This window comes from Taudactylus pleione, unplaced genomic scaffold (assembly GCF_031769625.1).
Source record: "Taudactylus pleione unplaced genomic scaffold, aTauple2 ptg000095l, whole genome shotgun sequence".
NCBI lineage: Eukaryota > Metazoa > Chordata > Amphibia > Anura > Myobatrachidae > Taudactylus > Taudactylus pleione.
The window spans coordinates 24,647,672-24,671,044 of NW_028284497.1; the positions used below are offsets into that span (position 1 = coordinate 24,647,672).

General features: G+C 41.4%; 1 protein-coding gene across 2 annotated transcripts in view; it reads right to left on the bottom strand.

The window, feature by feature from the left end:
- Window positions 1–23,373, bottom strand: part of LRRC2 (leucine rich repeat containing 2) — a 440,208-nt gene that overhangs the window by 237,853 nt on the left and 178,982 nt on the right. For both annotated transcript variants that reach the window (XM_088470067.1, XM_088470066.1), the window contains one exon: window positions 8,325–8,481. In XM_088470067.1, coding sequence (XP_088326193.1) covers window positions 8,325–8,481 — 157 coding nt within the window. The remainder of the gene's footprint in view (window positions 1–8,324; window positions 8,482–23,373) is intronic.

Below are 23,373 nucleotides of genomic sequence, written 5' to 3' on the forward strand. Positions count from 1 at the left end.
GTGTTCCACCCCCCCCCATCCAAAAAAAAAATAAAAAAATTTGCAATAATCATTTAGGGGCTGAACACAGAAGCCGGCCTCGCCGCAGACTTCGTCGCCAGGCTCAGCCCCTGACGCCAACGACAAGATCCAGCCCATCTCTCCAACCTTCCCCCAATTCCCCCTCCACCCCTGCCCGGCCAATAGCTGAGTCCCCTCCCTCTCCCAATTTTCACCACCCCCAAAATTCCGCCTCCCCTCCACCCCCCCCTCTCTTTTCTTCACCCTCCCCTCCACCACCCCCTCTCTTTTCTTCACCCTCCCCTCCACCACCCCCTCTCTTTTCTTCACCCTCCCCTCCACCACACCCCTTGATTTTCTGCCCCGTCAACCGTTTCCGCCATCTCCCCTCCCTCAACCCACCAGCACTGGCCCACCTCCGAGGAAGAGGAGGATGGAGGGCCTCCAAGACCATCAAGCCCAATGACCGGTATGTTTCCCTTTCTTTTGTTTAAAAAATACATTTTTAATTGGATATACAATGTCTTGGATATTTACCACTGATACATATCACACATGTCAAAACACTCATTCTTTGGGATTTTTGGTTTACCCTAACAAGGATACTTCGTCCTTTTTGGGTCGCCTTTTTGTGTGTTCATTTGAAATTTAGTATTGATACCATCTTAGCATTTGCCAGTACTTGTTTTTTTTCCGCAAAACTGGATCTTGTTTGCAACTAGATTTATTTGATTAGTTTGTTTATTAAACTTATAATGTAAGGTGTCATTTCATTAAGGATCCATTTTTTTTTATACCAACAGAGGACCAGAGGCGGATGCATGGTATGCAGGAGGGCTTGGCCGCCTTGCTTGGCCATGTCATTTCCATGCTAGTGGTCCTGATGGCGGCGCTCCTTTGGAGCTGATATTTTTTTTGGTGTTATTCTGTTTTGTATTATTTCAAAAATAAAATAGCGTTGTATGTTAACGAGTCTAATTTCTTGACTGAAAATATTACATTGTTTAACCTTCCATAAGTCCACTATTTGGTCATGTTCTTTAAAGTAAGGTAAATTAGATTGTACAAAGCACTAGAAAATATGTAAGCTGCCACATTAAACACCTCACCATACCAATAGGTTTGTAGAAAAACCAACAGTTTGTTGTTTTTCTTGTGGTGGGTAATGTAAATAGAAACTGAAACCTGCTTAGGCCTATTTTTAACAAACTACTGATTCACACTAATACCTTTGTTGTTTTTTCAAAGCCACAAAGCATGTTCAAAGACTTAACCATTTCACACATTACAGGATTCGGTATTATGAAAGGTGGCATTTTTTGAGCCAGGTTACACGTGTTTGTAATGTGTAACTAAACAGTCTTTTTAACGGCAAACAAAACTTTAATACACAGCAAACACAAACAGAAAGTGAATTGTGACAAGCAATTCACACAGTACAAACACACTACAAAAAACAACCTACACCAAACTCAAAAAAAAAAAAACAACACTCAAGAACTGTTAAAATAAGTAGCAGGCCAACATGAATCCACAAATGAGGCGATGAAATAATTTTTCCCCAAGTTAGTTCCAATGTGGCCACATGTAGACAATTTAGTGGATCAGGTAGTAGGCATCGTTTTTACATGGTTTTTAAAGGAAGACAAGAAAAAAAAAGAAAAACAAGATTAAAAAGGCACATTACAATCGTACATGTAGATATTGGGACAATTAAGAAAATGTTTGTCAATAATTACCTGAAAAATCTGGCCACCACATCATCGCGTATGGCCTCCCCACATACTGACCTCCGACCAACCTCGGGGGGGCCATCCTCAGGTAAGGCATCCTCTGGCTGCATTGGGACACCATTCCTTATGGCGATGTTGTGAAATATCCCACACAGGACCACAATTTTCGAAACCATAGCCGGCAAATACATGAGTTCGCCACCAGAGTGGTGGAGGCATCTGAATCGGCCTTTTAAAAGTCCGATACAGTGCTCCACCACCTGCCTGGTGGCTGTAAGTGCAGAGTTATACTAACTTTGTGGCCCTGGTGTGGGAGCCAAATAAGGAGTGAGCAGCCAGGGCGTGCAAGGGTAGCCACTGTCTCCTGTGAAAAAACAAATACAACAATCAGGATCACTGTGTATCAAGCTTTGCATTGGTTTCAACTAAAGGGCTCCACTTACCCAGAAGCCACGCATCACCAGCTTGTAGGTTGTCTAATTTATGCCAAATCCCTGATTGCTGGATGACAAATGAGTCATGTGCACTCCCGGGTAATTTTGCATTCAGGGACTAGATCTGGAGGGAGGCATCACATACCACCATTACATTCAGTGAGTGATAGTGCTTGCGGTTCCTAAAAATTGCCTTCAGCCATGCTGGAGGCTGAAGTGGTATGTGAGTACCATCCACAACCCCTATGATGTGTGGGAAGCCAGCTATTTGGTAAAAATTGGCCTTCGCCACACTAAGGGAACCCATATCCAATGGCATGTTAATAAAATGATGGAGGTGCTTGAAAAGGGCCTCCATCACTGCCCTCAGGATCCTTGAAAAGGAGGATTGGGAGATTCCCGCCACTATTCCCACCGTGGTTTGAAAGGATCCTGAGGCACAGAAATTTAACACCACCATTAATTGCATAAGTGGTGGTATTGCTGTAGGACTGTCAATTTGCCACTCCAGATCACTCTCTATTAATGAGAGAGTGTCTATGATGATTTGTGGAGGAAGACGGTAGCATCTTAAAACTTCATCATCGGGCATTCCAAAAAGGGTGACACATGTTCTATATATCTTGGGCCTTGCACGCCTACAATGCCTATGCCTGGGATGAGGTTGAGGTTGGTCGGGTTCCGGAAGCATGGCCAAAATAAGACGACCAACATCAACCTGAAATGGTAAGCCAGGTAGTTAATGTTTGTTGAAAATGATCTTTCAAAAAAATACTTATCTTTGCCGCAAAATCCAAAGATGCTTACATGCCGGGGTATTGTCATGAGTGCAACAACCTACATTTCAAAATTAGAAATTCTTTTTAGAATTTTGGGGGGCCAGATTTGAATTTTTTAAAATGGGCAAAATGCGTTCAAAGATAGGGTGGAGCACACATTATTTGGAAAATGCACCCTACATTGAGTGGACAAACAAGAATGCCCAAATTTATAATATAAAAATCATTCTTGCACTAATTAGTTTGCATTTTTACATGGGGAATAAGGAAACATTAGTGCGCTATATAGTTCGCATTTTTACATGGGGAATAAGGAAACATTAGTGCGCTAAATAGTTCGCATTTTTACATGGGGAATAAGGAAACCTTAGTGCGCTAAAGAGTTCGCATTTTTAAGGGATAAACAAAGGAAATATATTTGGCTAAACATTACGCTATATTTAGTGTTAATACATGATTGTTAAACTTAGAAATAAAACAGTAATGTACAAAATATATGCAAAGACCAACACATCAAATTTGGAAAAACAGGAAAAAAGATACACTTACAGAAATTCGACTAATAAGTCACAGTCCAAAAACTTCAATGGGGCCCAGCCAAAATAACTGTAAAAAAAAAAAAAAAAATAAGAACATTTGGTTTGTAGATCCCTTATTTTTTAAAGGAGTTGTAAAAAATACTTACTCAAAAAATAACCGACAAAGAAAATAACCGCAATAAAAAAAGCGAAAGGAAAATAAGGAAAAAAAAACAAGAACCAACTCCTACTCCAAAAACCCGCCTCAATCCACTAATCCCGCCAACAATCCACTACTACACACGAAACCTCCAACAATCATCACCCGCCACCTCGACTCGAGTCGCCAAAAGCCATAAATAGTCTTTATTTTCCTGCTCAAATTAAGGACGGATCATAGGAGCGCACAATCAATGATGCGGACGAATAATACGAACGCATGTATAAATACGTCATGGAAAATCCAAAACGGTCTGCTGTAGTTCAAGTTGGTGTGCTCAAAATGGCTACAGAGCAGCAAAACAATGGCCAAGAGGCGCCCGGTAAGTATTTGACTCTTTTGGCTTAAATGATTATTTAGAACCCGAATTTAGACAAAATTGAACATCTAAATTTAAACAATGTTTTTGAAAAAAGGTGTTGAGGACGCCATGGAAGAGGCTGCTGGGCCCAGTAGGCCAACAAAAGAATCCAAAAAAAAAAGGCAGCCACAATTCACAAGAAAGGAGATGGAGGTTTTTGTACAAATGTGTGTTGACATCCTGCCACAGGCAGATCGGAATATGGGTGCAAGCCAGAAGTGGAAAATGTGGGCGGAGATAGCCAGTGCTGTCAATAGGGTGGGTGAGTTTGAACGTCTACACCGGGATGTCAAACACCGGTACGTAAAAACTACATTTTTTTAAAAAGTGGTTACAGGGCCAAATACTGCAGGACTAATGCCAACTTTTTCACCCACAGATGGACCGATTATAAATATCGGCTGAAACAAAAACTGGCAGAGAGGGCTAGGCATGCAAGGGGGACAGGTGGGGGTCCCACCCCTGTGTCATTGGAGCTGAATGACTTGGAAGAGCTTGAACAGGGGTGTGTGCAGTATGAGGAGGTGTTTGGCGTGTCCAACATGGATACGGACATGCCAGACTTTGCGGCTCCTCATGTTGTCCCAGGTAAATGTTGTTATGTTACCAACTCTGAAATGTGTTTGTGACAATATGTAGATTCTAATGTTACTCTTTTCTCATTTTTCTCACAGAGACACAGGCGGATGAGTCTGCTCCAGAGGGGAGCCTTGGCCGCAGAATTTCTGCTGGCTCTGCAGGAGAGGAAGCAGTAGATCCGGCTGGGGACCCTGCAGAAGCCAGTCCAGGGCAGTCCCCCTCGCAGGCAGTGGCCCTCCTCACGGATCTCAATTTTAAATCGGATCACCACACGGAGATTCTGCTGAGGATGGACGCCAGTCTGCTATGGGTGGCAGAGGCCATGGAGCAAAATGCTGCAGCCAACGTGACCATTGGTCAGGCCCTGGCGGAAAATACCAGGGCCAACATCCGAATTGCCAATGCCCTGGAGCAGCTCGTTCGCCTGCACATGGTGGAGCCGCCCTCCCTTCCTGCCGGAACATCAGGATCCTCCACCTCTGGCACAACAACAGCCATCCCTCCAAATGTGCCTAGCCCTCTGCCTACTCCAGAGGCCCCAACATCTGCCTCTGGAGAGGCCAGCCAAAGGACATCCCGGACCCGGTGAGGCTCCCACCCTACCCCAGCCAAATGGGGCAAAAAGTGAAGACAGCACTGGCTAATTTTCCCACAATCCTTCTGTGCTTGCCCCATATTCCTTAAGGGCCAAAACTTCCCTCTCCTTTCTTGTGAATTGTTTTTAATGTGTGTTATTTTATTTAGGCAAAATGCCACTAATTTTGTGTTTTCAATTTTTGGCACAATTATTGACGTAAGCCAGAACTGCAAACTGGCAAATGCACTTGAAAATATAAAGATGTGTGTAAAAAATAAAAACAATTCAAAATCTGCTCCACTGTAATGTGACATTATTCTCAAAATGGTTTTTAGGTAATCCCGGCCCCCCCAAAAAAAAGAAAAAAAAAAAAAACAGATTACAAAGGGTGAAAAACCATTTAGGAGTTTAAAGGAACACTTTGCCCAAACAAAATGGATAAGAAATTTCTGGGACCATTAAAAATGTTGCTAAAACACAAACATGATGACAATATTGTTGCAATAAGACAAAACCAAAAAATAAAATAAAAATAAAAATAAAAAAATAAAAATTGGTACGCTAATTGATTGTCGAAGCCAGAAATTAGCAGCTGAGTACTTCACCTGCGTACGGTTTTGTGCTACTAAAAAAAAACTAGTTGCTAGACACATTACAAGCTTGTTTTCAATTCTAAGTTGATTGCTTTTCTGGCCTGAAATGATAAATCGAAGACACATCGAAGAGGCACGGGAAGGAGGAGGAGACCATCGACATTGTGGTAGAGTATACCAGACCACAAGCTGTGCGAGCAGTTTGAACGGAAAATGGATCAGACAGTGACGTATGACTTGTTCTGATCACATTTGCCGTTCGCATGAGATAATTTAGGGACGCCCACAAAATGCCTCGCCACGCCTGCGTTTTCCCATCTCCACCCCCGTCACCGCCCAAAAACGGCCTGTTCTGTCCATCACATTTGACATGTCACTTCCTGTTCGCTATTCGACGAACGACTTAAAAAAAGCTCGCAATCAGCCGTACGCACATGCGCTGTGTAACACCGGCGCATCCGTGGTTTCACAAAATCGGAATGCTACGAGCATACTGCTGCTTACGAGCGGCTCTGAATGAGGACATATATCATTATATCTATTGTTTGGAACTCTGGTGATGCAGGATTATTTGCTAACTCTGGACATCTAAAGGACATCTACACTCCAATATTCTATACTATTTATTGGATTTTGAGTAAGGGTCTGTTTTGTGATGATACAGTATTTGCACATTATTTGTCCTCAAATAAATTCATTGTCTATGTTATTTTATAGATTTTTTCTTTCTATGCTGGGACCCATGCATTTAATGTCATTTAACAAGTGAACATTTTAATAAATTGTATTACATTTTCTTTATGGTACAGTATGTGCACTTCATTATACGGTCAATTCAGCGCAGCTCTCTTTTAGTATATACATTGCTGGATTGTTTTTTGTGTAACTGCAGAGTTCCATTTTAGAGCAGCTGCTGAACTGACACAAATGTTATAGTGCTTCTCTAATCAGTGTCAAAGCACTTACTGGGAATTGTGTTTGAATTTATAAGTGAGGTCTGACCTGCTGTAAATGTACGAGCGGCTCCAATGTACTTCGATGTTACCGATGTTTTGGCTGGATTGCAAGGTATTACGGATGTGTGAGAGGGGAAGTTGGCATCTGCATGTTGTCTGTGCGAGTGCTTTGCAATTGCAAATATTAGCATACTTTTGCAGCAGAACTGCATGCACGATTGCAGCCGAGATCGCTTCAGCGATCCTTGCTGAATAGGGCCCTTTGTTACTGATGTGTAAACCAGTGGTTCTCAAACTCGGTCCTCAGGACACCACACAGGTCACATTTTCCAGGTCTCCTGGCAAGTGCACAGGTGTAGTCATTACTCACTGACACATTTTTTTTAATTCACAGGTAGAGTTAATTTTTTCACTTGTGATTCTGTGAGACCTGGAAAACATGCACTGTTTAAAGACTTGAGAACCGAGTTTGACAACATGTGGTGTAATGTATACCACAGTAAACCTTATCAATGAAAAGGAAAATGTCCAAAGGCACAGAGCAAAATGATATTGATAATGTACTATAGGGGGTATATTTACTAAATTGCGAGTTTATAGAAATGGAGTTATTGCCCATAGCAACCAATCAGATTCTAGGTATTATCATCTAGCACCTTCTAGAAGATAATAGCTAGAATCTGATTGGTTGCTATGGGCAACATCTCCATTTCTATAAACCCGCACTTTAGTAAATATACCCCTAGGTGTGTATACATTTTTGGCAATGTGTATTAGTTTGCAGGGAAATGTGATGGTGTTTTCAAAGAAAGAAGCAAACGTTTGTACTGGCTATTTGGGAGAGTTGGAGGGATAGTGGATTGAGGACTTTAATTGCATTTTTGTGGAGCATTGGTAAACTGATATTTCATTAGTGAAGTGAGATTGCTATAATTTGGTGCTCCTTGCATTGTGACAGGGAGCATAGCCATTTTCACTCTGCAAAACTATTTGAATTTTGGCTAAGCTGGTTGAGTTTGTGTGTTGTTATAAACATTTAATGGGATAATTTTACACCATCTACTGTAGGTGCTTTGCTAAATGTACTGTACAAAACCATGCAAATTCAAATGCACCAAAGGGATACACATAATAAAAACAATGCTACTGTCCCATCATTGTCAAAATTAATCTAATTCATAAATAAAGCTAAACTGAGCAGTAAGTTTGGAGAAAAATAGAAATATCACATTTCAAAAAGGAGGTGGTTCAAAAGTAGAGAGAGGTTGGTCAATTGATGTGAAGTTCACACTTTTGAACAGTCTGCTCTTTACACTTTCTTTCCATCAAAACCTAGGCTCTTCTAGTAGGTGGAAAACATCTCATGTGAGTGTAGAATAGGTGTGCACCTTAGCAGACCATCTAGGTCCAGTAGTATAAGACGAAAGTGATTTGTGATGCTCAATCAGCTCCCTATGTAAATTCCAATATGTCCATTATATTTCTGCTGCTATATTCCTAACAATACATTCTACAAACAATTCATTGGGTTAATTCTCTGCAGATGGAAATTACACATTCTAGTTTGTACTTACCTATTTCAGGGGGAAGCCATGTTATTTTATTCTGAGACATATCCAAAACTTTCATCTCTTTAAACATTTGTATATAATCAGGAATGGTTTGTATTCGAGTTTTATGAATATGCCACTCTTTCAGATACGTTTGTTCTCTCAGGTATTCTGGGAGTTCCTGAGGGTTAAAATTAAACAGTTACTTTTGCATGACAAAAAAACATGAGACATCTATCTGAAGATACATAACCAAGATTGGAAAGAAAAATGCTAAAATAATAATAATAATAATAATAATAATAATAATAATAATAATCCATAAGTCTTATGGCAAATCAAATAAAACCACTAAATCACCATTTTGTTTTTTGTGGAGCACACCTATTATTGTATGGATGTCGGACATGTTCACTTACTTTTCTCTGTGTATAAACATATTTGTATGGATTCATGAGATATTTTAAAGTGTTAAAAACAATATATATAGAGCAACTTTATGATTTCCTGTTCAAATTGGGTTGGGGAACCTGATCATTTTTGTATGAACTAAATGCAGAAACAGTATAAACTATAGTGCATGTTTATAAGCTAAAAAATTAAATTAGAGCATTTGGATTTGAGAAAAAAAATTATAGAAATGGTCCCTGTCCCCCAAATCATTCCCCAGTTCCCTACAATTGGCAGTCACATTTGCATGAGGCTCCCACAAATGAAACAATGCATGAAAACTGATGTGCTCCCATATCTTCAAAAAGTTTGGTCTGTATTCCCCTGTTACTATCTCTACTCTAAGGAATTGTGGACATGGACACAGTTACAATACACCTTCAAAGGATAAAGCTTCTAAAGCTGAAATATATTCCTTTTTTTCTGGGTCAGACCTTGTTCAAAGTTATTGTTTTGAATTCTGATGTTTTGGAGAAATAGCCAGTTATGTTTTGAAATACAAATTAGCAGTTGCAGTAATTGCTTTTAAGTAATGTGACAAAAGGGCATTTTAATAATCTGTTTTCAATATTAATGTACCATCTTGGGTTTTTTATTTGAAACAACACATTTTATTGTTATTATTATTATTATTACTGTTCATTAATATGGCACAACAAGTGTTCCGCAGCGCCTTACAAAGTACATAAACAAATAGGTGACTTACAGTACAATACAATACAATGCAGGACAAGGACATGGATAATACACATTGCTACATTGGTGACCATAACACCCACATAAGCAGCAATTACTGTATACATTTTTTGATCAAAAGGAAATTATTGTTAAAAATATGGTATTACAAGCTATTTTATACATGTTATTAAAATTTCTATGTAATTAATTAGACTTATTTTATTTACCACAGATTAAGTGCTATCCTGCAAAAAAAAAAATATATATATATGTGTATATATATATATATTTTAAAGGAGTTGTGTACAGTACTTAACTGTTTGTTAATCCAACACTCACATATGTATTGCATATAGCAAATTGGGCCCCTACAACTTATCTTAAGACATTAGAAGATATTTGCCACATCATTCTTCCATAGATCTTTCTTGGGGGCCTATTTATCAAGTAATATTTGTGAGAAATTCCTCTAAAACACCAGTTTTCAAGGGATATCCACAAATATTAAGTATCCCCGGAATGTACCATGGAGGGACCGCAGCGCGTATCTCAGATAAATCTGCTGCAGTCCCTCTATTTGCGACAGCAGCCGTAGCCCCATAGCTTTCTATATAGAGTTTGGTACCGATAGGTAACGCCATCTCCAGATGGCATTATCCTATAGTAGCTTATGGGCTACTAATTTGCAAACATTCTCCCTCCCTGGCAATGGCCGCATTAGATGCAGTGTCAGCAGACAGCACACACGCAGAATGACCCCAGCTCATGATATAGAAGTGAAATGATTGGTTTTGTAATAAATTCACTTCTTTACACATCGCAGGAAGGGGCTCTTTTCGAAGCCCCTCTGTTACTACAAGTGATTTTTAGTACATTCGGGCGAATATAAATTTCTAATTGCTGTGAATAGTGATGATAAATAATGTTAATTACAGTATTGGGTCTAAAACCTGATAATTATTAAATATGCCCAATGAAGAGCTGTGGGTGGCGTGTGATACAATATTTTCACAACATAAGGAAAATAAGCATGTTATTTAAACTGTGATTCTATTTATGCTTCTGCCCATCCTTTTTTGGCATATTTATTTTAAATTGTAAGTTCTTATGATCTGGATTGTTATTTCTATTTAATTTTTCTTTAACTTATATTACTGATATATCTTATGTTCCAATGACTTAGATGCACTGCAGAATATGACAGTAAAAATGAATTCCCCCACTCACCTTAGTTATGACATCCACAAGGATATTTTACTCTGAAATATAGCATTATAGTAAGCATAGGAAAGTTTCCTAAGTGGCTCCTCATCCTTAAAGTAATAGAGGGTGTTGCAGAGTTGAACATATATGACACCTGTTTGTGTAGTGTATCTTTGAATTGCACATGCTCAGAAATTAAGTCCACACAAATGCAGCAATGCAGAGTCATAGGAAACTTGGACATATCAACCTGTTATGATTGCCAGTGACCAGCCCTAGTCCAGCCCTAGTAAGCCGACTAGAACTTCAGGCCACGAGGTCTTCTGCCAATAACAACCACCTGTTGTTCCCTTAGAGATAATTAACTCACCGGTACTTAGGCGGCCACCTGGACTTACTGCTCGGAGTACTAGCAGCTTACAGAAGTGTCAACTGGAATCCTGAGGAGAGAAGAAGGAGTTTATACAGTGGGAGAGATGTGGCTTTGGAAGCCGATGGTGCAGTGAGTCGATGGTGCAGCAAGTGTGACGGCAATGGTGCCAATGGTACAGCAATAGCCATTAGTAGGTAGGTAGTATGATATGGCTTTGAGAGCCGATGGTGCGGCAAATGCAAATGTGCCGATGATACAGCAAACGTGCCAATGGTGCGGCTTGATTGCCGATGGTGCAGCAATAGCCATTAGTAGATGGTCAGATGATATGTTGTGGCTTTGAGAGTAGATGGTGCGGCAAATGTGCCGATGATGTGGCTTGCGTGCCGATGATGCGGCAATAGCCGTTAGTAGATAGACAGGTAGTATGTTGTGGCTTTAAGAGGCAATGATGCGGCTTGTGTGCCAATGGTGCGGCAATAGCCGTTAGTAGATAGACAGGTAGTATGTTGTGGCTTTGAGAGTCGATGGTTTGGCAAATGTGCCGATGGCGCGGCAATAGCAGTTAGAAGACAGACAGGTAGTATGTTGTGGCTTTGAGAGCCGATGGTGCGGCAAATGTTCCGAAGGTGCGGCAAAAGCCGATGGTGAAGGAGTGAATAGTTGGTGCTGTGGCTTGGAGAGCCGATGGCAGCACAGTGGTGTAGGTGTGGCTTGGAAGATGTAGATGAAGCTGGAGAGCTGGTAAGAGCATGGAAGCTGTTGGTGCAGAAAATCTGCCGAAGGTGCGGCAAGAGCCGATGAAACCAAAGTTAGTGGTTGGTGCTGTGGTTTAGAGAACCGATGGCAGCACAGTGGTGTCATTGCAGCTTGGAAACCATAGAAGAAGCTGGAGAGCCAGGGGTAGCACGAAAGCCACTTCGGGAAAAAAAACTATTCTGTACCACGAGGAGGAGCAGAATGTTGATCATGCAGCCAAGCCGATAGAAATTACAGATGAGCTATAGTCGGCAAGGCGGCAAAAGTCCAATAAGTATAAGTAGGAGGCAGCACCAATCATGCAGCAATGTGGACGACACGTCACTTCCTGAAGCGTGCCGATCGCCTAGTGACAGGAGAAACTGGAGTAACCCCGTCCTGACCGGGTAAATTGCTTGAAGGATACGAGTCGTGACCACGACTAGTACCACAACCATTATGACAGAGGAGGCAGAAAGGGGATGGGAAGAGATTTTCACTAGATATGTGTGCAGATGTTTTGGGTTTGGCAAAACCATCCTCAAATGTTTTGTTTTGGATTTGATTTCGGATTTCTTTAAAATAGATAAAAACAGCTGAAATCAGTAAATTGGACCTCTTTACATGCCATCCAAGAGTCAGTTTTTAAATCCAAGCTACGAATTTACAGCAGATCCAAGCCGGGACTTGGTTCTACTCGGAACCCCAAAAGTAATTTGAGCGGAGACTCCCTTGACACGGAACCCCAAAGTTCTGCTTTGTCCAGTTTTCAGGAAACCAAACCACACATCTCCAGATTGCACATAGAAAACAAAGTTAATTGAGGGAGTGCTCAAATATGGGCCATCCCAGATATATATATATATATATATATATATATATTATATATATATACAGTAGTAGAATATATGCCTGTTTTGCATCTAAAATATGGAGGGTGAAAGTACACACTGATGATGATGACTAGTAGTAAACCTGATGCATATTCTACCCTAGCAGAGGCCACCATATCTCAAGTTGTGTATATGGGAGATAACACATTATTTTTCTCTGCACAATGATCTTGAGTAATATTCATCTAATTTACTTTGCATCAGCACTATAATGTCAATATTTTGGGTGTCTGCAGAATTTCTAAAATATTAAGCATCTCTAAAACATTTTCTGTTACAGATATTAATAAATCTTCCCGTAATTAGGATTACTAGGCCTTTTGAGATATTAATTATTTCTGTGCTGCAAAACAATGCCAACTAATCTTTGGCTTTTTAAGTGCAAAATTATTATGGCTCATTTCTCAGCTAACCTTAAAGGCTCTGTGGACCTGGACAATTTCACATTGGCTGACTATGAAATGGAGCCAAATTAGTAATTTTAGAAATGTGTTAGATACAGTAGCTTGACATATTCAGTTCAAATCTGTATAAGTTTCCTTTTAATTAGCTGGATCCTACTGCTTTGTATGTTTTGTACCTTATGTTCAGTAGCGAGCCATGTGTGGTTTGCTGTCTTGACTTAATATTTTTTGTTAAAGGAAAACAATGGACAAAGGTATCTTTTAGGTTTAAGTATAAATCAGGTATATGAATAATATAATTCTTTATGCATCGATGGCTGGGGATGGTCTAGAGCAGGGATGGGGCACCTCAGGCCCGTGGGCCATATAAGGCCCGCAGAGTCATTTGGTCTGGCCCTCAGAGCTATTTTCTGCTAGCCTCATCTGGCTAGCAGGGTGACTAGAATGACACCTTGAAGCCAGAATCTATGCAGCAGTGACACCTGGAGCTTCCTTAGGACATTTCAGACGGTCACACCGCTGCCCTTACATCATCAGAATGCTCTGGGCATTGCTGTAATCACCGGAGATTGTGGCCCCGCCCCCGTGCTACATCACATGGAGGGAGCGTGGCCTGCACCGGGCCCGCAAATAATGTTATATATATCAAAATGGCCCTCGGTAGAAAAAAGGTTCCACAACCCTGGTCTAGAGACTGCAGACCTTATGTTCACTTAGAATTTGATGTCACAGGCTGAGCCAGCTCAATGCATGGACTAGTTGAGCGGGGGAGGCATTGTGTTAGTGCCACTGGTTTTTTGATGAGGTCTGATTTCCTCTATGGTGTCCTGCCTCTCTCACATATGACTAATATGTAAATTTTAATAAAACAGGTTAATCTTAACGCCTAATCTATTTAATAGACCCCTCCAGCCATGGTCATCTTCTCTTTAGGAAGGAAGAATTAATAAAGTAATATCATAACCTTTGAAGAGCACATTAAATTGTATTCATTTCTCCAATCTATTTTTTCTTAATGAGATGCTCTATTAATTGAAGCTAATATTATTTTACTGATGTAGATGTGCAGAGATATAATTTGTTTGAAATATTGTATTCCTTAGTCAAGAATGCTATCTGAAAAGATTTGTAAAACCTAACTTGCATCTTCCTATGTGAGGAGCTCCTGAAAAAACCTCAGTGGTGGCTGAACTTGAGAATTTTTAGTAAATGTGTGGGATATCAAGAGTTTAATAGTCTTTAGACAGGCAGTGTTTTTTTTTTATCAACCCTGTGTCAAGACTCAAGTGAATTTTAATTGAGATATTGGTGGCACTTAGAGAATGGAATGTCTTAGAACCAGGTTCTTGACAAGGGGATGCTCATGTGCGATCCCTGACACCATCTCTACCTACGAGCCAAGCAATATGAATCCTTCATTGGTATTAGGACTTTTGCCTGAAATATTTGAGCTCTTAGAACTAGTCTTATTGAGAATGTCTCAGATAGGAAGCCATTTACAATAGATATTGACACTCATTGGTACTCAGATATATCTAAGACATCAGGCTCAGATTAGTAGTGACTTCTCTAAGTACAAGCTAATGTAAGAATGTATACACTAGCAATGGGTCAAGGCTGGTAGCAAAGGAGCATAAACATAGCCAGATGTTAGAACAGGTAGCAGAGGTCTAAAAACATAACAGTACAATATAGATAGCATACATCTCAATAACATAGCCAAGGTCAAGACAGGTAGAAGACAGCATATTCCAACAATGTAACTAACATCGGGAAAGGCTAAAGGCAGAGAACAATGGTGTCTATTCACTTAGCCTTGGCCAGAGATAAAGAGGAGAGGGATAAAGTACAAACCAATCAGCTCCTAACTGTCACTTTACAGGTGGTGTTTGAAAAATAACATTTAGGAGCTGATTGGTTGGTACTTTATCTTCACCCACTTTATCTTTCTCCAAGCCTTAGTGAATTATCCCCAATAAGTGCAGGATGGAAGCAATGCACTGTGGGCCTTATTCAGACCCACTCGCGAGCGCTGGGTGCTCGCAAGCGGGTCGATGGTGCCCTAGTGCGCATGCACACAACGGAGGGAGCTCCGTCGTGCGCATGCGCGAGACCTTGGGAGCGACGAAGAAGCCGTCACTCCAGGTCTCGCACCAAAGGGGGCGTGCTGTCGATGTTGATTGACAGCACGCCCCCTTTGGTGGGCGTGCCGGGGGCGTGGCTGCCAGACGGAGGCGTTCCCATGGGAACGCCTACCATCTGGGGCCGGCCCCACTGACATCACTAGTGATGTCAGTGGGAGTGATTTTGGCTCTGATAGAGCCAAAATCACTCCAGGGGTTGCGGCAGCGAGACCCTACCGCAGGGTCTCATCGCAAGCCCGATGGTCGCAATGGTTTTGACCATTTCGACCATCAACATGGACGCTCGCATAAGCTGTGGGTGGTAACCCACAGCTATGCGAGTGTCCAAAAGGCCGCTCCAAATTTAACTAGGACGGCCCTGATTCAGAGCGACCACTCTGGTCAGAGCGTCCGGCTCTGAATCAGGGCCTGTGTGCACTGAGCAGAGCAGCAAGACAATATATAATCAGCATGTAGGCACTGAATCAAAAAATGAGTGAGCCCCCAAGTGAGATAGTATTGTGGTCAGGTAACCATTTGGAAGATGCACACTGTTGTCCTGAGTAAGACCATGTCAATTCCTTGCTTATGAGATGGCATCTATAGGAGCTTACCTTGTGTAATTTAGAGCAAACTTATTTTTTATTTGCTATTCAATAAATAGAAAGTGTGTATCCAGTGTAAGTCTTTTAATATACATTACATAGATTTAAAACTGACATTTTGTACTACTGTGTGTTTGTGACTATTTATCAGATATAGTGATCAAAGAAGTTTGTTCAATTTTTATAACATATGATTCTTTATTAGATGCTTGAAATATGTGAGGTAAAACAGTCTTAATTACTATCCTTTTTTCTTTATAATTTACACTTGCTAAATGTACAAGATTTCTAATGCAGTATTTACTGTATGTTAAGGTTCATTTTGCATAATTCCAGTTATTAGTCATCACAAAGTAGACTATATGCTGCTATTATATTTCCGCTAAAATACATTTAGTAGTGGGTCATTCAACATTGAGGATTATAACCTTTACTTATTCTGTCTTTTTTGTTATATTTATATACCCCAAGCTTCTACTTAGTTAAAATCCCTTGTGACTTTTCTAGTTACTGAGAAAGTTACAGTACTAAGAAAACAATCACACTTGTTATTCCTTTTAAAAGGTCATATTCAAATTTTCTTTGAAGTTGTGATTACCTATTTTTCAGGTCACAGATGAACTGTTATTTCTCTAAATATTTCTCTTTAGTGTATTAAAAATAGCAATAAAACTAAAATGCTAGTTGTTTTATGTGAAAAAGCTGGTAGAAATGTTAATAAATATATACATGTCGAGAAGACATACCTACAGTGCTTTGTGGTTGTCTACACTACGGTAATGTTCTAGAATGCATCCCAATAACTCACATACTCCTCTACATCAGTAGAACATCTAGTAACAATAATAACAATTGGATCAATTGGAAAGTCAATCTCACAATATGTGTCCCAAACAAAGCTGCTCCATACTTATGTACATTTTTCTAAAAGTTCTTACATATTTAATATATGGATGTGATTGCTGCAGAATTCATGTTGGCTGTGCATAGAAGACTTCCTGTATGTAACCACATTGAAAGACATTAAAGGAAGCTACTCATAGCCAAAAATAAAAACATACAGTGCATCTGGAAAGTATTCACAGCGCTTCACTTTTTCCACATTTTGTTATGTTACAGCCTTATTCCAAAATGAAATAAATAAATTTTTGTCCTCAAAATTCTACATACAATACCCCATAATGACAACATGTAAAAAGTTTTTTTTAGATTTGTAGCGTGGCCAGACGGAAGCAACTCCTTAGTAAAAAGCACAAAGCTGTCCCCCTGGAGTTTGCCAAAATGCACCTGAAGGACTCTCAGACCATGAGAAACAAAATCTCTGGTCTGATGAGACAAAGATTGAACTCTTTGTGGTCAATGCCAGGCATTATGTTTGGAGGAAACCAGGCACCGCTCATCACCAAGCCAATACCATCCTTACAGTGAAGCATGGTGGTGGCAGCATCATGCTGTGGGGATGTTTGTCAGTGGCAGGAACTTGGAGACTAGTCAGGATAGAGTGAAAGATGAATGCAGCAATGTACAGAGACATCCTGGATGAAAACCTGCTCCAGAGCGCTCTTGACCTCAGACTGGGGTGACGGTTCATCTTTCAGAAGGACAACGACCCGAAGCACACAGCCAAGATATAAAAGGCGTGGCTTCAGGACAACTCTGTGAATGTCCTTAAGTGGCCCAGCCAGAGCCCAGACTTGAATCCCATTGAACATCTCTGGAGAGATCTGAAAATAGCTGTGCACTAACACTTCCCATCCAACCTGATGGAGCTTGAGAGGTGCTGCAAAGAGGAATAGGTGAAACTGCCCAAAGATAGGTATGCCAAGCTTGTGGCATCATATTCAAAAAGACTTGAGGCTGTGATGCCAAAGTGCATCAACAAAGTATTGAGCTAAGGCTGTGAATACTTATGTACATGTGATTTCTTAGTTTTGTTTTTTAATTAAATTTGCAAAAATCTCAAAAAAATGTTTTACACGTTGTCCTTATGGTGTATTGTGTGTAGAATTTTGAGGACAAAATGTGGAAAAAATGAAGCGCTGTGAATACTTTCCGGATGCACTGTAGTTACGATAATATGTTACACCAAGCTATGACTGGCTAATTTTATTTTGTGTCTTATGCCACGTATCCACTAGGCAATTAAATTGAACGATAACGACATCGTTATTGTTCAATGCTCATTAATCGTTCAAAAATTGGGCAATAAAACGTCGAAAATTACCAGCCATGCACGCTCCCACCTAACATGCCGGTCAATCTGCCGAAAACAACAGATTGGGCATGTTCAGGGATGAGGGAGGGTGCCTGCACTGAATGACATATCGTTCAGTGTAGGCACTGCAGGGGATGAGGAACGACTGTACGATTATAATGTTGTAATCGTACTGTCATTCAACTATCTGCTAGTGGATACGCACCTTTATGCCTTCCTGTCGGTGACCAAATAAAGGTTCTGAAGAAGGTGTCATTCACAGACATAGATTAAAATAGCTGAGCCTACAAATTTAGAAGCAGGGTCTTATTTTCACCTGCCTAGTGTGTCCAGGTGTTTTTATCATGTGTGGATTGAGATGCTTCTTAGATAACCAAACTAGTGACAAGTAATGGTGAATCTTGACATAGACCCTGATTCACTATGGATCTTTCTGCTTATACGCATGCACCACAGTTGCTAATATCAGCGGAGATATGTATATGTGTGCATTCACACTGTGATCGCAGGCAGACATAAGGACGCCTACTTCCCCTTACTCACATCCATATACTAGGGCAACATAGCGAAACAATCAGTAACATCGAGTAACATCAGACCTATATGCACATTTTATGGCAGGTCAGACCACACTCAGAAATTGCTCACTTCAGTGCATGAGGCCTCAGGTTGCGTATGGTATCACAGTGGCTAATTTATGCACGCCCCTGCAACACCATCCCAATGCACTGGCACGCCTGCGTTCACCCGACCACCCCCCACGTCTCCACCCACAAATGGCACTTCCTGTCAATCACTCTACCATGGGTCTGCGTATCCTCTGCTATCGCATCCCGGTCGCAATGGCTAGTTCACGCACGAGCACTGCGATGCATACATATGCACAGAGAGCAACAATTGGGCGATTGCATGCATATAATTAGCTGTGTTCCTTGCTGAATCAGGCCCATAGACACATATGTATTAATCAAGCAAAACTTATTCCCAGAAGCAAAGAGATCTAGAGTCCTATGGGAAATACTCAATGCACTATAAATAACATGACAATGATCCTTTCATCAGGGGCATAGCCAGAACATTGTAGGCCCTATAGCAACATTATGAAGGGCCATTACAATTCCTTACAGGTCATATTCTGCCACATTACTGTGCCCGCTGTTCATATAATGCCATAATGTAAGGCCTCCAGTTCATATTATGACACATTACAGTGCCTCTGATCAAATAATTCCACACTGTAATGCCTCCAAATAATATTATGCAACATTATAGTGCCCCCTGTTCATATTATGCAACATTACAGTGCCCCCACTTCATATTATGCCACATTACAGTTCCCCCTGTTCATAATATACCACACTATAATGTCTCCACTTCAAATTTGCTTCTCTATAGTGCCCTCTGTTCAGATTATGCCACACTATAATGCCTCTAGTTCATATTATGCCACATAAGTGTCACCCAGTTCATATTATGCCACATTACAGTGCCCCTGTTCATATTATGCCATACTATAGTGCCTCCACTTCATATTGTGCCACTTTACAGTGCCCTCTAGTTCATATTATTCCACATTATAGTCTCCTCCAGTTCATATTGCACCATATTACAATGAGCAGGTTAGATTTTGACAAATTACAAATCCCCTCCAGTACAGATTATGCCAATTTTTGGTGCATCCTTATCATTAAACATCCACTACACACACCTTTCACTGAAAATTGAATGTCACCCCATTCAGGCTGGGCAACTGCTGGGATTCAATTGCTTATCAGGCAAAACCAGGTAATTGATATGAAATTATATAGCCAGGCCTGGGCCCCATAAGCCTCTGGGCCTCATAGCAATGGAACTCTCTGTACCCATTATAGCTACACCTATGCCTTTCATTATAACAGCCTCTTTCCCAAGGTCCTTACTTTATTATGACTGATGAAGCTTCAACTTTAAAGAAGAATGGTAGTATTTTTTTAGGATAACATACTACAGGATCTTTTTTAATGAGTACAGTAATATAATGATGATGGTGATATAATCTCTAATAACTTGTTGGTAATCAATTGTAAGCATGCTGCATAGTTTCAGTTTGGTGGGCTGTGGCCAATTCACTACAGAGGATAATTTTTTTCTAGGAGACCAGATTCATTCAGATACAATTTATCTCTGAAGTGTTACGTGGCTTTTCAAGCAGTAAGCTTGCCATATAATCCATTCTTACAAAGTCATTGAAATCAGTAGAGTAAATCAGAATGTCATATAGATAAATGGCAACAAAGCGTTAAAATAATCTCAGAAAATATAATCAACAAATTTCTGAAAAGCTGCTAGAGTATTGCCTAACTTGAATGACATGACAATGTCATCATAGTCACTACTTTAATAAACATATATACACTTTTTTAATTAGTTTAGAAAAGATGGTGGCTCCTCAGATGTGATTAGAGTTATTAGGATCAGAGCGGAGAGGATTGCAGGTTATAGCAAATCAAGACAAGTACAAAACAATATACACATGAGAATTTGACAAGTCACAGCTCACCAATTTGCCAGCTGTGGATGGCTGGTGGGTTTATAGACTGTGAATGGGGCACAAGTGTGGTCAGATACAGGCCAGAGGGCAAGATGGGCAACATTGGTGCAGGCCTGTAACTAGGGTGGTGTGACAGGTGCCAAAGCACAGGGCACCACAGGGCAGGGGGCGCTGTTTGGGCCTGTCAATTTTCCTGTTTATTAACATTCTCACTTGTAGCTTCCTCTTCTTTTATCCCCAGCATCTTCTGGCCTCTCCTATTTCTTCCCTGGCCCTTCCCAGTGAGGCCATGGCTCTTTTTAAGGTGCACTACCTTATGTCCCTATTTACAAAATGGAAGGAGGGGGGCGCCAATGCTCTATATGGGACTGGGCACCAAAAAGTCTGGTTACGGCTCTGCATTGGTGTAAGGTGAACATAGAGCAAATGGCCATTGCCATGGTAAAAAAAAAACAAGTTGGGCTATTATTGGAGAGACAGGTACACTGTCAGGCAACAGACACAGGGAAATGCAAAGGCAAAGGCAGGTATATAACATGTACAGTAGTATGTATAAATCAGTAAAATATGGTAGCAAAGTATGCTAAGCATTGTTCCGCCTTCCTTTAGATCAGGGATCTCCAACCTTTTACACAGTGTAGGCCACATTAAAAAATTCAACAAAGCCCGAGGTCCACTCAGCTATACACCACACAGTAGCACAATCGTGATTCATCCAATTCACATTACACCACATAGTTGTGTCCCTTATTCATGTGTGACACACAGCAGTGCCCCTTTTACACAATGCCCACAATTGTGCCTATTATACACAATACCCACAATAGTAGTGCCCCTTATACAATGCCCACAGTAGTAGTGCCCCTAATGCAATGCCCACTGTAGTGGTGACCCTTAAGCAATGCCCCTTATGCAGTGCCCCCAGTAGTGGTAGTGCCCCTTATGTAGTTCCCCCAGCAGTGGTGCCCCTTATGACATGCCCTCAGTAGTGGTAGTGCCCCATGTGCAGTGCCCCCCATAGTGGTAATGCCCCATTTGCTGTGCCCCCAGTAGTGATAGTGCAGTGGCCCTTATGCAGTGCCCACAGTGGTAATGCCTCTTATGTAGTGCCCCCAGTAGTGGTAGTACCCCTTATTTAGTGCCTCCAGTAGTGCTGCCCATTATGCAGTGCCCACAGTGGTAATGCCTCTTATGTAGTGCCACCAGTAATGGTAGTACCCCTTATGTAGTGCCACCAGTAGTGGTTGTACCTCTTATTTAGTGCCCCCAGTAGTGCTGACCCTTATGTAGAGCTCACAGTGGTAATGACCCTTATGCAGTGTCCCCAGTAGTGGTAGTGCCCCCCAGGAGTAGTGCCCCCTATACATTTCCCCCATTAGTGGTGCCCCAGTATTAGTACCCCCAGTAGTAATTCCCCCAGCACTAGTGCCCCTAATAGAATGTACCCTAGTAGTAGTGCCCCTGATAGTAATGCCCCCTAGTATATGTGCCCCTAATAGTAATGCCCCCAATAGTAATGCCCCTACTATTAGTGCCCCTAATAGAAATGACCCCTAGTATCAGTGCCCCTAATAGAAATGCCCCCTAGTAGTATTTCCCCTAATAGTAATGCCCCCTAGTAGTAGTGTCCCCAATACAGAAGCCACTTACAAGAAAATACTACTACTTACCTTAAACTCCGCTCTCGCATCTACTGCCTCCGGTCCGCCCGGCTGCTCTTCTGTCTGAACTATGGGAGAGACGTCATGACATCTCTCCCATAGAGCACTGCACACACTGCAGCAGCAGGAAGCTGGAGCTCAGGAGTGAGCTTCAGCCTCCAGCTGGTGGTGCGGTGCAGGTAGGGAGCCGGGCGCCCGCTGGTAACAAAATCTCAGTGGGTGCCCGTCAAATGGAGCCTGTTGGCTGGCCACGGGGAACAGCTCCCCCCGGTCGGCGGGCCACCCCACCGAGCTCCGCGGGCCACCCACTCTGGGGAATGCCCTCCAATGCACAATAAGACTTTCCACTAGTACTCAAACCTTCAGGCGTTCCCTGAAAACTCACCTCTTCAGACAAGCTTATCAGATTCCAGAACCGCCCATATAACCATTATGGCTTCCCTATCTAATTTCATCCCTTCTTACAGTCCACACATAACCTCACATATTTTATTTTTCTTTATTTTTACATCTTCCTAACCCTAGGCTATGACTGGATCATACAGTCATCCAAAAACCTCTGCAATCTGGCTGGACCAATATGCAATATGTAGCACCTATCCTTGTGTATCAATACCTATTTCCCTATAGATTGTAAGCTTGCAAGCAGGACTTTTATGTCTGTCTGTTATCTCGCAGTTGTCACTAATCAGGGTCTTAGCATTCCTTACAGACTCAGATATTCATTTATTTTGGTTTCCAAGGCACCTTCCTGTGATTAACTAATGTACCTGTGTGCTCCAGGCTTACTCCTGTATCCTGTGATCGCGTCCTCTGTGATGCAATATCTGCTATTTCTTGGATTCTCGCTATTTACCATTGGCGCCTGCCAACACCACAGCTTCCATGCTGTATACAGACCTGCTTCTTCCACTCCGGTCAGCCATTGAGTTTACAACTTCCAGCTCTCCACCTGCCGCTGTGTAGCATCACCTGTCAGCACAGTATACGATCTGTACACTGAGGTGTCCAGTAAGCTGTATTACTTATCCTGACTCTCACAGTGTCAGACCTGGGCCCCTCTAACAAGCCATGGCCTGGGTAAATAGTACCCCCCTCCTCTCGGCGACCCCTGGGATTGCCTGCAAGCAGGAAAGAGAGTCCTATCCTTAGTTGTTCCATTGTTCTCTTTATAACATTTCTCCCCACCTACCCCATTCT